We start from the raw sequence: 17864 nt of genomic DNA, 5'->3' as shown, positions 1-17864 counted from the left end.
CTAGCAAAAGGCTGAATATGCTGCTTTTCTGTAACCATGGCACCAAATGAATGTGAATTTTCTCACACTGTAAATTTATACGTGTATCTAGTGAACAGACGCACTGAATTGCTTAAAAGAGCAAAGTCTTACTGGAAATGTTACAGAGACAGCCTTCTGAATGGGTGTTTAGATTAATAGTAACATCTATTAAGATTTAAATTTTAAACTTAAGCTAATTTCTAAAAATTATAAGCATAAATTGTTGTTATGAACATCAGCCTTGTTTTATTTTTTATTTGTATTTAGTTTGCATTCTTTTTCTCATTTGGCAATGAAGTTTTTATACCTCACTCAATCTTATTCAAATGCATATTTATATTTTTTATTTCCATTTTTCTAACCCATCAATCAAACCAGTGTGATGGTCTGTTTTTGTTTGACATTTTTTTGTAGTTGTGCTTTATTTTTGTAGATTATTCGGGGCATGTGCGTGCTGGATGAACTGCCTAGTCTCGGTTCTGTAGGCTGTAGTCCATGTTGAATGCACATTCTGTTTTTTTTTTTTGGTGTAATAACGTTGGTGTGTAGTCCCTTCATCTGTGGTAAGTGTTTATTTTTCAACCATTTGTGTTTTGTGTAGCAAAGTGAATGCATTATAATTTGAAGCATTTTCTGTGGAGCATGAATGGATTCAAACGATGTTTTCTTCACGGCATAATTAAGATAAGCGTCTTGCAAGGACGGCGCAAAAGGAAACGCGTTCGCCATATCGTGCAGAGACACGAGTTTTAAAGCTATGAACACACATAAGTCACAGGTCACAGTAGACAATCTTGATACTGGTTGCCATAGCAACAGTAAGTGGCTTTGAGAAAACAGTATTTGTGCACACCCGACCATCACGCCCATACGTTGGCTTTCAACCAATCATGGCAAAAATTTTGACGCGCAATCTATGTGTCTGTATTATGCTGTAGATTTCCAGTTAACAAATCACATACTTGTGCAGGATGCTACAGCATTTTTATGAGAGAAAAATAGCATGACAGCCAGCAACATCTTACAACTGTCTGTTAAATTAGCCCACACTGTGTACATTATTTTTCAGCATATTAAAAATTCATTGTATTCAACTGATATGTATGATAACGTATTCAATAACAATTGAAATTGTTTACCATCGACTGGGAAACAGCTTATACTTCTAGTTAGTAAAAATACTTTAGTGCTCCATTTGAGACTTTACTACCCTTCTAAAATTACACTAGACAGTAGAGTATTACTGTAGTGCATAAGTATATCATTTGAGATGCAGTTATCGTCCCCCACATTCAGCCAAATTTAGAAATCTAGTGGAAAGCAAATCTAGTGGTTATTATATGAGCAAACGGGGCACTACATCAGGAAATGAGCACAAATGGGTGTGATTCTTCAAGTGTCCAAAAATTTTTAAAACATAGATGGTACTTTCCCAGTAACGTTGCAGATTGGTTTTTCTCCTAATACATTTTTAACCCAGTCTATATCTAATCTTTTAGAGGGTCTGAGGTCTGTTGTGGAAGAACTGGAACTTGAAAGAAATCAACTGCAGGAGCAAATCCTTGGACTGGAAGAGCGCTGTCAGGACTTGGAAGATCGGTTGCAGTTACAGGCTCGCGTCGAGTCCCTACAGGTACGCCGAATGTTTTATATTAACGTTCATGCATGACTCCTCTGATCTCTTTTAAAACTTAACTTAACTTAACTTAATAATTTAGCACAACCAGAAATATGTCCGTGATCTAACATGGTGTGTGTAAATAAGGATTTGGTAAATCTGAGAACATAACAGTTTTCTTACAGTGCATAAATCAGTTTTCACAGCCGTTGCTCAATACTTTGTTGAAGCACCTTTAAGCAATTACAGCCTTATGTCTTTTTGAATATAATGCTACAAGCTTGGCACAATACAACCTATTTTTTGGCAGTTTCTCCCATTCTTCTTTGCAAGACCTCTCATGCTCCATCAGGTTGTCATTATGAGGTATTGTTTGTAGAACTTTGAGGAAAATAATGAATTTAATCCATTTTGGAATCAAGCTGTAAAATAACAAAATGTGGAAAAAGTGAAGTGCTGTGAATACTTTCCGGAGTCATAAGGACAAACATAACTAGACAAGGTTTTTTTTTTTCAAATATCTAAAATATAATAAAAAGTTATAAAAATTGCATTTTCTGTTTTATTTAATGCTATTCTGAATAAGTTATTTCACACAGCAGATGTGTACCTCTAGTCCACAAGACACAATAAATGAACCAGTTCAAAAGTTTACACACATGATTCTTAATACCGTGTATTGTGTGCGTCCGGAGTGAAAGCAAGCGAAACTTAACAAGCCATAATAAACTGTTGATGTAGTATTTCTCATCATTTACTGCTTTTACTGAGCCATCACAAATGTTAGATTATGTAATCATTTCACCTGGCATCATCAGTGTATAATCAGTGTAACAAAGCACTTCATGTTTTTGAAAGGTGGCTTCATTTGAAATATTCTGCGTTTCATCTTGCCTGCTTGCTTGCTTTATTTGATTTATTTTTACTTATTTAGGTGGTTTTCAAACTGCCATGATCCGAATCCTAGCGTGATTGTTTCTGGCACCCTGACAGCATTGGTCTGGTTTCAGACATTTTTGCGTGATTCTGTTGAGCCACGATGCATTCGTATTATATCATCACAAATACACATGGAGAACGCAACATGACTCAGCATTTTTAAAAATGAATTTGGTGCTGTAAAGTGCATCTTATATCTTCTATGCCCCACATTGTATCCCTGTCACTCATGGTACACGTGTGTTGTGGAAACTCAAACACTAAAACACGTACACAGGTTACTTTACTTCCTGTACGGATGCGAGTACGAGTAATGTTGCATTCACATTCACAACAACCGCAGCACCAGTGCAACCCGAACTCCTACAGTTAGTCTCGGGTTTGGTACCATAGTGCTCTTACCAGGCCACATAACAGCCTTCACTTTATTATGTTTTGGACTAAACAGCCAGTGTGAAAGAGCCCTTGGTACTGAATCCTTTCTCAGTTTTCTGTGCTATGTTCTATTTCCCCATCAAACAGTTTTCACCCTCAGAAGTCAAACCTCTATTTTTCTTTTAATGACGTTTTGTCCATTTTTCCTATTTGGACTTCCAGTAATTTGCATGTGTTCTTTTCAAGAACTCTGTAACTCATCCTTCTAACACAGGTGACCTTCGATGTTGATGAAGAAGGTCGGACATTTTGGGTTTCTCAGGTGTGTTTTGTGTGTGAGAGAGTGTGTATACTGTATGTATATGTGAGAGCAGGTGTATGCGTATTACACACGGTGTCCTTTAATCTTGGCTTGGTTGGGTTTGTTGTACTCACTGCTCTCCTGCTTTGTTTGGGCTTTGGTGCTTTTTAAACTCACTTCCAAGTAAAAAGCTCCCTTTGACACTTTTTCAGTACATTTTAACCTTTTGCCTTTCAGAATGAATCTGAGAAACTGCAAGCTCAGCTTAGCAGCCTGCGCAGTCAGCAAAGCAGAGATGCTGAAAAGCATCAGCTTCTTGTCACGAGTTTGAACGAGCAACTCAAAGGGTAATATTTCTTTAAAAAAACATATTGTCTGGGTAATTTCTTCTTTTATCACAGTAATATTTGACCAGCAAAATTGTTTTACATTGGAGCTACAAGTCACACGTCACATATTAAATCTGTCTGCAACACGTTTCTCCGCGGCATGTCTCGGCAAATTCATGACACACACAACCACAAAAACTGGGACTCACTAGTTGGGACTAGTTGATGCAGCATCTTAATTTTATTATTATTGTAAATATAATTTTGAATGTACCTATTACTCGCCAAACGTATAAACAAAATTCAAAACCACGATAAACAAATATCCCGCTGATAAATTCCTTGGTAAAATTCTTAGAAGGTTTAATTGTAATAAATTAAGAAATAAATCAGTGATCAGGCACATGTTATATCCATAGTTTTTCATTATTGTCTCCCTCTATTAATTCATTCAACTTGTAATTCAGGCTAAGCAGCACACAGGAGTGTCTCGAATCCTCTCTGATGGAGAAAGAGCACACACTCGCCCAAACATCGGAGAAACTCGAGCTTATCGACAGTCTGAAAGACGCACTGAAGGAGAAGGAGATGCAGCACAAAGACGTTGCCGATAAACTACTAGTGACCGAAAACAATGTGCGTAACCCTGCATTTGCCTAAAATTTACACTTTAAGTAAACCCCCCATTTCCTCTCTTTTATAAAAGAGAAGATTAAGTTGTTTTTTATTTATTTATTTATTTATTTATATATTTTATCAGCTTTCTGATGTGACCAAGAAGTGCAGTACATTTGAGAAGCAGTGCACAGAAATGAAAGAAACAGTCGCAGAGCTCATGCAGAAGCTTAATGTGCTGAAAGAGAAGGTGAGTGGTTTGTTTTTTTTATACACAAAAAGTGAAAGAAAAGATATAAAAAAATACAAGTTTTTCATATGAATACAGTTTGGCAGCAGAACAAACTGACTAATATGAATAAAGTGCAGATGTGTATTCAGTGTGTGCTCAAATTTGTATTTATTGGTCATATGTCACGTGAAACCAGTGTCCGTATTGTAAAAGTAGAATAAAAAGAGACTTACAATAAAAAAGCAAAATAAAACTATTGTAGAGTTTCAAAGGAGGAAAATATAATGTAAGTTTAAAGATTAATGGATCGGTGAAATAACTGTATGACAATTATTAATAAGGTAGAGATCAGTGCAGTTTAAGTGCAATATATGCTGTGCACAATCTACTTCAGGTAGTGTGTGCAATACAGTCAAGTCCAGGTTCTAGTCTGAGGTGTTGTCCTGGTCGAGGACCCAAATGGACTCTAGGACGTAGCTGATCCTCATTCTCTTATTTGGTCTTCACAAAGCAAAAGTGCTTCCCCAACTGCAACAAAATGTCTACTGTTTGGATAGCTAAGGTCTTTCTCTATCTTCCTGGCCTTGGTCCAGCATCACATGCTGTATATAGAGGTCAGATTGCAGGTTCCTAGTCCATGCTATGATGCTTCCCTGTGAAGGGAAAAAGTGTGTAGGTAGGCAAGCTGCTAAGGATTCATTATATACAATTATATTCATTATATAAATTATGTATATAAAAAGAGTACATTTTTTATAAGTGCATTGGTCTAAATCAAGGTAGGTGAGAGTCGGATGCTTTAAATGTTTTGCCTATTTGTGCATGTTTTTGTGTGAAAATCTCAAAAACAGAGCTCAGCAGTTTCTGAAACACAAACTGGCACCAACAACCATGCCACGATTAAAGCTTAACACTTTTCCCCATTTTGATGCGAACATGAAGCTCTCAACCTGTCTCTGAATGATTTTATAGATTGCTCTGGTGCCACTTGGTTAAGAGTGTGTTCCTTATAAAGTGGCCAGTGAGTGTATTAAAAAAAAAATGAAAGTATGAATGCATAGTGAAATTACGCATTTGTTTATTGCTGCTGTTTTGTTTGGTGTGAAACACTCAGCTTAGGAAACTGAACATCTATGTTCCCTGTGCAATGTTAGTGGAACATTTGGACGAAGATTAAAATGCCTGCTATGTCTCTGTGATGCATACAGCAAAGTGTATATGGATTTTTTCCTCCAAGCATAGTGGTACTTAGTGGTAAAATACAGAGTATTACGTGACACGATCTGACTTTTTTTGTTTGTTTTTATGATTTTTCAGATGCAGAGACAAGAAGCTACAATTGAATCGTTGCAGAGCGATTTGGATCAAACCACCGATGAGCTGGACAAGCTGAACACCACACATTTAGAAGAAAGAGCACAGCTTATTCACGATCTCCAAAGCTGCGAACGAGAAATTGACAGCCTCAAAGACGTTATTGCAGACAAGGACAAGGAAATCTCAGCTCTCTCGGGCAATATGTTAGAATATGCAGAGCAAATACAAGAGCTTAAACAGGAAATAAGGCATAAAGAGGAGGATCTGGTTCGTATTGAGAGTGCTCTTTTGAAAGCTGAACAGGAAGCTCGAATAATTAAAGATTCACAGTCTTCTGACCAGAAATCCCTTAATATGAAAATAGCTGAGCTGACTGAACAACTCAGGGTCACAGAGAATGATCTAACCTTGGCCCGTAAAGAGAACGAGGCAAAGATAAATGAAACGAAGGATCTGCTCAGTCAACTGGATGAAAACAAGCTGATGATACAAGATCTCAACATGGAAATTCAGAAGCTGCACACAAGTCAGCGTGCTCACCTAACCGAATGCGAAACTCAAATTTTAACACTGAAGGAACAAATGCTGGCTGCTTCTCAAAAACTTCAAGACTCTGAGGACGTTCTTGCTCAGCTAAAGGAGACAAGGAATTCAAACGAGAAGCTCAAAGAGCAGATCCTCGACCGTGAGCAGACCCATGAGAAGGAGATGAAGACTCTCAAGGAAGAACGCAACAAGCTATTGGCAGACGTTACAAAATATAACAATGAGCTTCATTCTCTATCCAGTCAGCTTCAAGCACAGGTCGAGTGCCAGGAACAGGTTAAGCTAGGGGTTGAAGAAAAACTGGTGACTATAATGTCGCTGGAGGAAAAGCTGCGGAATGTACAGAAGAAGGCAGAAGAAGAAAAGAAGGCACTACAAGAAGAGTTGGCTGGCAAAACAAAGACCATTTTGAAGCTGGAAGTAAAGATGAAATCACTTAAGGATGAAATTCTAGGTCTTCAAAAATCTCTCGAGGAGAATTCACAGACCCAAACACAGCTTTTGCAAGAATCCCAGAAACAAATGGATTTAGTGCTAAACCATAATGTCAGCCTGCAGTCCAGAGTGGACGACCTCACCGAAGAGAATCATGCTCTTAAGCAGGAAGTTGTGAACAAGGTACAGTTGCTGCAACAGGTTGCAGAGGAGAAAGACTTGCTGCTGAGGAAAACAGAAGAAATTGAATCACGGCAAGTGGAAAATGGAAAAACGGTAGAAGACCTGATTAAAGATAAGGAAAGGCTTAATGATAGAGCTACAGAGCTTGAGCAAAGCCAGCAGTCTCTTTCTGAACATCTGTTGGAGAAAACAGGTGAGTGTAATCAGCTTAAAGAGTCACTGGAGAATAGTAAAGAGCTGGTTGGGCGTTTACAAAGCCAAATAGAGACCTTGAACACTCAGGTTGACCAATTAAACTGTAAACTATCAGAAAATGAGAGGACTCTGAGTGAGAAAATTGTACACATAGACACCCAGCAGAGTCAAATCATGCGGCTGCAGGAGAGTTTGAACTCAGGAGAATCGGAGAAGGATAGTCTTTTACAGCAACAAGCCTCCCAGTTCACGTCTTTACAAAGTGAACTTGTACAACAGAGGAATCTTTTTTCAGTGCTTCAAACCGAATGTGACTCCCTCAGAGAAGAATGTACCCAACTCCGTCACAGTCATCAGGAACAAACCACAGCTCTCAGTGATAAGACTAACGAGTGTCAAAGCCATCTAAATGAACTGGACAAGAGGAACGCATCTCTTTCTTCCCTCAGCAGTCAGTTAGGGACCATGAATGAGCTTAATGCCAAGCTTGAGGCTGAAAATGGCGACATGAAAAAGACCCTAGAAAAGTTGCTTGCCAGTAACAAGAACCTGACTGAAGAAATAAATCTTAGGCAGACTAAAATAATTGAGTTTCATAACAACATTCAGGCTCTGAGCACACAGAACTTACAGATAAGAGCTTTATATGAGAATAAGGAGAAGGAGCTAGCCGAATTGAGTCAGCTTGTATCCGAAATGGATAAGAAGCTAGCGACGACACTGGAAGAGAAGGGAAACGTTGCTGCTCAGATTTCTATCCTTGCTGAGCAAAACAGTACCATTCAAAAAGAAAAAGAGGAGTTAGTGAAGGAACAAAACTTGTTAAATGACAAACTTTCTGGGTTTGAGATGCAGCATGCAGAAAACCGTAAAATTATAGGAGGCTTGCTTAAAGACAAAGAAGAGTTAAACGAAACAGTCAAGCAAACCAAGGAAGCCATACTTGAAAAGACAACTGAATGTGAGTTTCTCTCAAGACAACTTCAGGAGAGCAGAGAGTCTATAAACCACTTGAACGAACAGCTGAGGATGTCAGATTCTCAATTTAACCTCAGTTTTGCTGAAAAAGACCAGGTCATTTCAGATCTACGCAAACAGCTTGTGGGTTATCAGGACCAGCTTAATCACCTACAAGAAACTCTCTCATTACTTCAGGAACAGGGTGTTGCTCTAAAGTCTGGACTTCTGGAGAAAGATGCAGTTATACAACAGCAGTCTAAGGAGTGTTCTTCGTTACAAAGTGAGCTTAATCATCAGCAAGAGCTTACCACAAACCTCAAAACTGAGAACGAGAAGCTTAAAGGAGAATGTTCCCAACTGCTCCAGGATTTGAGAGCGAGAGAAAGTGAATGTTGTAATCACACCGACGAGCTTAACAAGAGAAATGAGTCACTGGTTTCAGTTACTGGCCAGTTAGCAACCACGAACGACAATGTTGCAAAGCTTCTCTCAGATAACGAACATCTTAAACATTCTTTGGAGAGTCATTCGGCAGAGAGCGCAATGATGAAAGAGGAGCTGAGCCAGAAACAAGTCGAGCTGGTGAAACTTCAGGATAAGGTGCAGGCATTAAATGAGGCAAATAGTACATTAAATGCCAAACTCCAAAAATCAGAGACAGCGATTTCCATAAAACAAGAAGAAATCTGTGCTCTTCAGAAACAGTTGTCCGACAGGGATGCAGATTTCACATGTTTGACGCAGCAGCTAGGGACCGAGCGTTCCAAGGCCGAAAGCTTACATCTGGAACTACAGCAAAAAGAGGAGTCCTTTAAACAACAGGAGACGTTCTTGAGTCAATTACAGGTCAGATTTGAATCCGGCGAGGGTCAAATCAGCCAGAAAATGGAAGCCATATCTGAGCTACAGAGGGATGCACAGAACTTACAAAGATCACTGCAGGAGAAAGATGTCTTACTGCTCAAGAAAGATCAAGAGATTGCTCGGTTGAGTGAAAAGATAATGTCAGAATTAGAAGTGTCGAAAGCACGCATTAAATCTGACATGGATGTCATCTCTAAATTACAAGGTGACTTGGAGGTTTTGTTTGAGAAAAATGACAGCCTCAGTTCAGCTCTAACTGAAAAGGATGCTCTGCTGAAGAACGAAGCAGAGAAGCAGCTGAGCATGAAGGCCAACACTGACAAACTTGAAGACACCATTTCCCAACTGACTTGTAAAGCACAGGGCTTTTCCTCTGAGATCACACAACTCAGGGCTGCACTAGCTGAGAAAGATCAGGCCCTTCTTGACACTTCATCTAAACAGTCTACAGAGCTCGGCAGACTGAATGAAACCCTGAAAGACAAAGATGAAGAAAATGACAACTTAAGACAAGAGTTGTCTCAACTTAAAGAACAGCTTTCAATGTTGAACTTCAATCTCAGTGACCAGTTTGCAGAGGTATCAAGACTCAAAGCAGCCCTCGAAGAAAGCACTTGCACTGTGGTGGACAAAACTGAAGCTCTTCAGGATCTTCAGAGGAAGGCTGATGAGGCTGACTTGTTGAAGAGTCAGTTTATGGAAAGTACAGAACTAGTGTCTGAGCTGCAGAATCAAACTCAGGCCCTCAAGGAAGAGACTGTGAGGCTTTCCATAGCGATAGACGAGAAGCAAAGTGCCTTAACAAACCTTCAGGATAAATTTGCTTTTCAAGTGGAAGAACTTCAAGAAGCCAAAAATCTGCTGTTCCAAAAGAACAAAGAATTGTCAAACATAAACCAGACGATAAGTGAGCGAGACAGACAAATTCACACCCTTCTACAGGAGTCATCCTCTTTGCAGAATGAGGTCCAGCAGCTGCGATTGTTTAACGCTGAAGTTCTGAAGCAAAAGGATGATGCATTAGTTGCTCAGCAAATGAATGCCAATGCCCTGACTATAGAAATCGAGAGATTAAAGGAACAACACCTTCAAGTTGCAGCCCAGGTTAATTCCCTGACTGAGAGCCTTGAGCAAAGGGAATTGGCTCTGCATGCTATTAATAGTCAATACACTGCTCAGGTAAAGCATACAGAGGACACCATGTCAGAGATGCAGAAAATAAATGAGCTGTGCAAGAAGCTGCAAGAGGAAAAACGTTTGACCAAGCAGGAGCTAGATCGAGTCAACAATGAAAAGACAAAAAAGGAAGAGGAGGCCCATAAGTTATTTCTGGAAAAAGAGGCATTCAGTAGGAATTACAGTTATGAGATTCAAAGGACACAAGAACAGCTGCAGCTTCAAAGTCAACAGCAACACAGTAGCATGGAGAGAATGAAGACAGAGATGGAGCAACTCCAGGACCAGGTTAGTGCCAAAGATGATATTATCACCGGATTGAAATCCGAAGTTGAGAGAGTTGAACAAACTCTTCAAGAGTCTGAGAAAGAGTGGCTTTCAGTGCTTGACAGGGAAACGCAGGCTAAGAATGTCCTCGCTAAGCAACTCGAGGAAATCAAGCATGAACTGACTTCCAAAGACAGTAAAGTGCATGCTCTGAAACAGGACCTAGATCATTTAAATGAGAAGTTAGTCAAAGCCATGCTGGCTATTGAACAGGGCTCAGAGAGGCTTAAGGAAAAAGAATTGGATGCTTTAATGAGTAGAAGCAAATTAGAGGAGTTTGTCTACACAGTTCAAGAAAAGGATAAGGAGAATATTGAATTAAGCCAGGCCTTAAACGATAAGATAATAGAGCTCAGGAAACTGGTAGAAAGTCAAGAGTATGCTCAGAAGGAGGTATCCCGTTTAACACAGTGCGTGTCAGATAAAGAAGAGGCTTTCAGGGAAGAGCGAGTTTCCTTACAATCCACAATTAAGCAGTTACAAGAAGTCAATCAGTCTCAAGAGTCCTTCTTTAAGAATGAATTAGCTGAGTTAAATAGGAAGCTAGAGCAAAAGCATGTGGAGGGTCTAGATAGTAATAGTGAGAGCGAAGGCAAGATCACTTTTTTGTCTGAAAACATTAAAGAGCTTGAAGAAAAACTCAGGACAGAAGTCCAGAAATCTGAAGATTTGAAGGAGGCTAGTTTGAAACACAATGTACTTATCCAAAAGAAAGATGATAAACTCAGTTGTATGAGCATTCAGATAAGTCAGCAAAAAGAGCTAATCACAGCACTCAGCCAGCAGCTAAAATTGAGGGAGACGTCGATAACACAAGTGGTTGCATCTGCCTCAAATGAAAGGATAAAACACGAGGACCAGCTCAACAGTCTGATTTCACAACTGGAAGAGACAAAGGCAAATCTCTCTCTTTACCAAAGTCAAATTGAAATGAAAGAATCTGAAAACAAGGTTTTGGTGAAAGACAGCAATGAACTTAAAACTGAAATCTCCCAAGTAACTAAAGAAAAAGAGGCCATGAAGAAAAAGCTCCAAGCAGCGCTTGTTGTTAGGAAAGAATTGCTAAAAAAAATAGAGGAACACGAGAAACAGCATGCAAAAAGTGCAGAGAGCAAAGTAGAGGATTCAGCTTTGCGCGAGAAATTCGAAGAACTCATGACGCAAACAAACTCTCTCAAAAAAGAACACGATACAATTGTTTCTGAACTTATTCAGCAGTTGAAGGATAAAGACAGTAAAATCACTGAATTGTTGCTGTTTATGTCAGAAAAAGATCAGATCATAGTGCAAATGGAAGCCAGTGCTCATTATTTACAAGGGAGACTAAAGGAAAAGGAGGATAATTTGAGCTCCACCCTCCAGAAACTAGAAGAACAGAAGCTTTTAATTGACCAGCTTCAAATTAAAAGCAATGAAAACGACGTTGCTTTTGAGAATGAAAAGCAGAAATTTGTGGCCAAACTCCAGCAACTAGAGAAAGACATGACCGACAAGGACGTAAGAAGCGAGAGATCACATCATACTGAAGAATTAGAAAGTGAGTTGGCTAAGGTAAAGAAAGAGAAATCTGAGCTTCAGAGGAAAGCTCAAGCTGCATTGTTGGCCCGCAAAAAATCTCAAGAAAATCAAAAAATGTTAAATGACGAGCTTTGTGAACTTAAGGCTAATTTCACATCTCTTCAGGAGAAGCACAGCAAGCAAACGCAGGAGTCTATGGCTGTCCAATCAGGCTATGATCTCAGAGTACAAGAGCTGGAATGTACACTTCAGAATTTAAAATGTCTACAAGACAAAGTAGAGGTCTTAGAGAGAGGCATTGAGCAAAGAGAAGCGGCCGTGCAGCATTTACAAACGTCCTTAGAAACACAATCAGGGCAAACATCATCAGTTGTTGAAGAGATGGAGTGTCTTAAACAAAACTTGGAAAATGTGAAATCTGAATTGGCTCATAAAGATGAATTACTATTCAGCTTGCAAAAACAGACTAAAGAAACGGTAGAACAAAGATCTGAACTTGCTAAAGAAATCACAGAAAAAACTGATGAAATTGCAAAACAAAAGTTTTACATCCAAAGTATTGAACAGCAACTTAAGGACCTGGAACAAAGCAGGGCCAAGCTTCAGTCTGACCATCAAAATCAATTGGATATCCTTAATGCATCCTTTGAACAACGGTCGTCTTTACTTCAAGAAGAGCTAGAGTGTCTTAAAAAGAAATTGAAAAAGATCACACATGAAATGGCCCCCAAAGATGAACTACTGCTCAAATTTGAGGAACAATCCAAAGAAATGGTTGAGAAGTTTCTGTTTGAAAGATCTGAACTCGATAAAGAGATCCACGAGAAGAACCAAGAAATTGAGCACCTGAAGTTCTACATTCAGACAACTGAAAGACAACTTGAGCAGTTTAAAAATGACACGACCAAGCTTCAGTCTGAGCATCAGACCCAATTGGCATCTTTTGAAGAGCTAAAACCAACTATGAAGGCAGTTGAAGGTGAAGAATGCAAGAAAAACGAGTTGCGGAACCAAATAGAAAAACTTTGTCAGGAAAGAGATGTCGTAACCACAGATCTGGAGTCTGCCTTAAAAATGGTCACTCAGAGATCGGAAGAACTGCAGGTTTTGCAGAATGAATTAACCGTAGCTCGTCAGCAAGTTTCTGAAGAACATTCTCAGTGGCAAGAAGCAAAATCTGAAGTGGAACAACTGAAATTAGAAATAGAAGCTCTATGGAGAGAAAAAGAGAGCTGCATGATGGACATTGAAAAATCCAGACAGGATTACACCCAACTTGAGTCCCAGCTGAAGCAACTTGAAAGACAAAACAAGGAGCTTCTGGTTAAGACCAAATTTACCGATAAACCATCTGTACCATCTGAATGCTCGAAAGTGACTTGTGAACAACGAACCACTTTAAAAGAGGGAGAGTTTCAGTCTTTGCTTTCAGAAAAGGAGGCACTCATATCTGCTCTGGAACAACAACTTCAGAGACAAATTCATCTCCATGAGGTTGAAATGGAAAAAATGAGAATAGAAGTCAGTGAGCGACAACAGAAACCAGCAGAAATTGGAGATAAGAAGACAGTAGATCCGATAACAAAAAAACTTCAAGCTGCTTTGATTTCTCGCAAGGAGCTTTTGAAGGAGAATCGGGCTTTCACAGAAGAAATCCAGAAACTACAGTCGAAGAATGAACATGTGCAAAGTGAACTGTCATCTTTAGAAAGCACTGTTTTTGACCTCAGACGGCAGAAAAATGAACTGGAAAGTAACATTTCCAAGCTAAGTGCTGAAAAACAGATCCTCGACAGGGATCTGGATCGAATCCTGAGCGAAAATCACAACCTATCAGCAGCCTGTGAAAGCCTTAAACTCACAATCGAGAACATCACCCAACAGAAGCAAGCCTTCTCATGTCAACTGGAATCCCTTAAAGACTCACAAACCGAAGAGTTGTCCGAATGGAAATCCAAGCATGCTGATTTGAAGCAGGAATATGAATCTCTCCTCCAAGCTTACGAGAATGTCGGCAGTGAAATGGACAAGATGAGGCAGCTTCTTGAAGGTGCTAAGAGAGAGAGGCAGGAAGCTCTTTTAAAGTCTCACAAATATGAATCTGAAAGAGAAATTCTTGATAAACAGATTGCTGAATTAGTGGAAGAAAATGACAAAATGAAAGAAAAAATGAGAAAGTTTGCCAAGGTGAAACAACAGAAGATTGAGGTGCTTGAAGTGGAAAATGAAAAGATAAGAAAAGACCTGCTGTCTTTTGATGACAAACAAAAATGCACAGTCGACGAATTGACTTTAACAAATAGTAGGTTAGAAAGTGAGATCAAGTCCCTCCAAGAATCATCAGAGGAGCTTAGAGGACAGATGTGCAAACTACAGCAGGAGAACCAGATCCTGGCAAAGGAGCTCAAAGAAGCAAGCTTATCTCTTGAGAAGTGGCACAAGGAGTCTGAATCAACTGAAAGCAGTCTGCAGGTCAAATTAAGTGAAGCTCTTCGTTTGAACGGATCTTTTGCAGCTCAAATAGAGACCCAAAAAACAGATTTAGAGGTGCATATTGAAATGGTCGCGCTGCTCGAAAAGGAGAAGTCAAATCTTGCCGAGAAACTAAAACAGACAAAGGATAACCGTGAAGGAGAAGTGAGCGAGCGCGACAAAATTATATCAGATCTTAAGCAGGTAATAGAGAAAAACAGACAAGAAACTATAAACCTAAGTGAAAAGGTTAAGATTTTGGAAGATGATAAATGTATGCTGCAAGAGGAACTTGAGAACGTCCAAGAGACATCTGATAAAGTAAAAAACGAAAACGAATATTTGGAGACGGTGCTTCTGAAAAATTCTGAAAGAATCGATGAATTGACCGAGGCAGTTAATATCTTGCAAACACAAAAATTGCAGCTTTCTGCTCAACTCATGGAAGTCAAGGAGGACAAGGCAAAGGTTTGTCAAGAAAAGGAGCACTTGCACTTGAAGCTTGTGAAAGAATTTGAAGAAAAGCTCAAAGTGTTGCAAAGAGGCACAGAAGGTTCTAAAAACATGAAGAAAGAACTACAAGAGCTGCTAAAAGAGAAGCATCAAGAGCTCAACCTGCTACAAGAAGATTGTATTAAATATCAGGAATTGATCCTTAATCTAGAAAGGTCTCTAAAACAATGTGAGACCCAGCAACAGCAAGTACAGAAGGAGCTCAGTGACATGACTGAGAACGTCAAAGTTTTGCAAAAGGAGAATGAAAGTCTCGAAAAAGAAGTCAAAACACAGAAAAACCTCCTCAACGAGACCAAAAAGGAACTGTCCAGAGTAACTTCTGAGAAACATGTGCTCGAAGAGGAACTCGCAGAGCGGCAAGAACAGTCCGAATTTGAGTCGGCGGAAAGGGAGAGGTCCTTGGAAAAAATGGCAGAACAGCAGCAAGCCCTTTTAAAAGAACAGCGAGCTGAGCTGCAGAAACAGATCAGCAACTTGCAAGAGCAGAATAACAGGGAAGCTCAAGTTATTATGTCCTTACACAAACAAGTAGAGTCTAAAGATTTGCAGCTTAAAACCCTAAAGAGAGAAGCAGAGACCAATTCGGCCAAGCTAGCAGTGTTAAGTGTAGATCCAAACATTGGCAATGCTGCAGAGCAGTGGGACAATGTTTTTCATAAACTCTTGCATGATAAGGACAACCAGCTTCATGAACAAAGCTTGGTTATTACTCAACTATCAGAGGACAATAGGGAGAAAGGCAGGGTGTTAAGTGATATGCAGATTACTAATCGGAAATTGGAGAGGACTTTGAACGAATATTCAGTTGCAGCTGCTGCACACCAGAGGCAGCTGTTTGTAATGCGTGCAAGCAATACTGAACTCAATCAAAACCTCGAGATACTTACAAAACGGTCCGCCGAACAAAGTGCCTTAATTGAGAGGTTAGTAACTGATAAAAGCAGCCTTGTGAAACAAGTCGAAGAGCAAAAATATTCCATTTCTCAAGTAAAGTCCAATCTTGAGCACTCCTCTAAAATGTTAGCAGACAAAGAATCCGAGCTCCTTGTAGTCCAGGCCCAGTACAGCAAGCTTCTCGTTGACTTGGAAAAGCAAGAAGCCATTTTATTGCACTTGAAATCTCTTATTCAAAGCAAAGATTCTGAGATATCCTCTCTGTTATCCTCAAAAGATGGACAGTTGTCAGGGTATCTGGAGCAGCTTCAGGCTAATCATCATGCTCAGTTAGCAGGGTATGAGGACAGATTGACTGCTCTCTATACCAAGCAAGAAAGCTCTGATAAAGAAGCAAAGTCTTTAGAAAGCAAAATCCGAAGTCTTCAGGTCAGATTGGACAGGTTTGCTCAGGAGAAGGAACAGTTGGTAATAAATGTTGCCACCTTTAGAAACTCAGTATTGTCTTTGCAAGCTGAAAAAGAACATTTGGCATCGGAATTAAAGCAGATAAAGGCACAGGGTAAAGAAGAATCTGCCGAGAGTGTGACCAAGAGCTTAAAACAAGAGATCAGAACCCTTCTTCATCAGATGGATGATCTCAATTCAGAGAATGCTATGCTCAAAGCTCAGCTTATTAGATACAGAGAGGATTTAAACCAGGTTTTATCCCTTAAAGACAACCAGCTGAAGGATCTTCTCAAAAAGCAGCAGGATTCCATAAGAAACCTTGAGAACCAAAAACGAACCGTTGAAATGCATCATTGTGATGCCCTCTTAGAGGTACAGAAGGAAGCAGAGGAAATCAAAGCCTTAAAAGAAGAAAAAATGAAACTACATTCTCAGGTGCAAGAACTGCGAGACAGTTTATCGGCCTTACGGAAGGAGAAACAGGAGACAAATGAGAGTAAAGTGATTGCTGATTTACAGCAAGCCATCGCAGCAAAAGCTTCTGAATGTAATGAACTTCAGCAAAAGTTGTTCGCTCAAAAAGTGGCTGCAGATGACTTGAACAGGAGCCTAAAGGAAACAGTCAAAGAGTCTCAAAAAAAGTTGACAGAGGCTGAAGAAAAGTACAGCCAAGAACTAAACGCTTTTAAGCGCGAATTTAATTTAATGAGGAACGAGAGAGAAACTGCAGACGAAAGGGTTGCAGATTTGGCCAGAAATCTTATGCAAGCAGAGCAGGAATTGTCTGAAGCTAAAAGCCAAAACAAGAATCTGAAATCTCAGAATGAATCACTTGGAAAAGCCATGGCAGCACTTCAAAATGACCGGGATCAGCTCATAGATGAGTTCAAGATTCTACGCGGCAGATACGACGAAGAGCTCAGGGAAGCTACAGCATCCATGAATAAATTTGAGCGGCAGCTGAACGAATCCACCTCTGAAATATCAGCTCTTGATACAGAAAAGAACATCTTGGTCCAAAAGCTGCTGGCACTGGAAAGCAAAGACGCACATTCCAAATTATCTGTGCTGGTGAACGACCTTTCACAAGCCGTATCTGAGAAAGAGGGCCAGCTTAAACAGGCATCGCTGGAGAAGAGCTCCTATAGCAGACAGGTTAATGCGTTTTCGAAAGCGATGGTCAGTCTTCAATCTGACCGAGACAGACTGATGGAGGAACTCAGGAAGGCCAAGAAGGAAGTCGAATGTAGACAGCAATCAAGCCTTGAACCATTCGAGCCTGTCAAATCCAAGGATTCAAATAACCATAGCATCAGTGCTGGTTCTCTTCAGACTGAGAGAGATGGCCTGGTGAGTCCTGGGCTATGTCTGTGATTAGATTGAGTATTTCTTGTGGCATGTGGGCATTTGTTAAGGGCATGCAAGGCTGCTCTTATTCGTGTGCTTTTGTATGGCTTCACTTGGATGTGCTAAGAGCATGGGGTTTTGACTCTTACCTTTTTTTCGTTCAAAATGACCTGAACTGTCTGAACCAAAAAATACCTGTCCCCTTTATTCCATCTCTTGCGCACCAGGCCTGGG

The 17864-nt window shown here is 39.9% G+C and overlaps 1 protein-coding gene across 2 annotated transcripts in view; it reads left to right on the top strand.

The window, feature by feature from the left end:
• The window catches only part of LOC132851038 (golgin subfamily B member 1-like), a 53824-nt gene that overhangs the window by 26385 nt on the left and 9575 nt on the right, over positions 1-17864 (top strand). For both annotated transcript variants that reach the window (XM_060877609.1, XM_060877608.1), the window contains exons 17-21: positions 1521-1654; positions 3492-3601; positions 4051-4219; positions 4344-4448; positions 5748-17633. In XM_060877609.1, coding sequence (XP_060733592.1) covers positions 1521-1654; positions 3492-3601; positions 4051-4219; positions 4344-4448; positions 5748-17633 — 12404 coding nt within the window. The remainder of the gene's footprint in view (positions 1-1520; positions 1655-3491; positions 3602-4050; positions 4220-4343; positions 4449-5747; positions 17634-17864) is intronic.

This window comes from Tachysurus vachellii, chromosome 9 (assembly GCF_030014155.1).
Source record: "Tachysurus vachellii isolate PV-2020 chromosome 9, HZAU_Pvac_v1, whole genome shotgun sequence".
In the NCBI taxonomy this organism is placed as follows: Eukaryota; Metazoa; Chordata; class Actinopteri; order Siluriformes; family Bagridae; genus Tachysurus; species Tachysurus vachellii.
The sequence above is the reverse complement of the archived record's forward strand: the minus strand, read 5'-3'. Positions and strand labels throughout refer to the sequence as shown.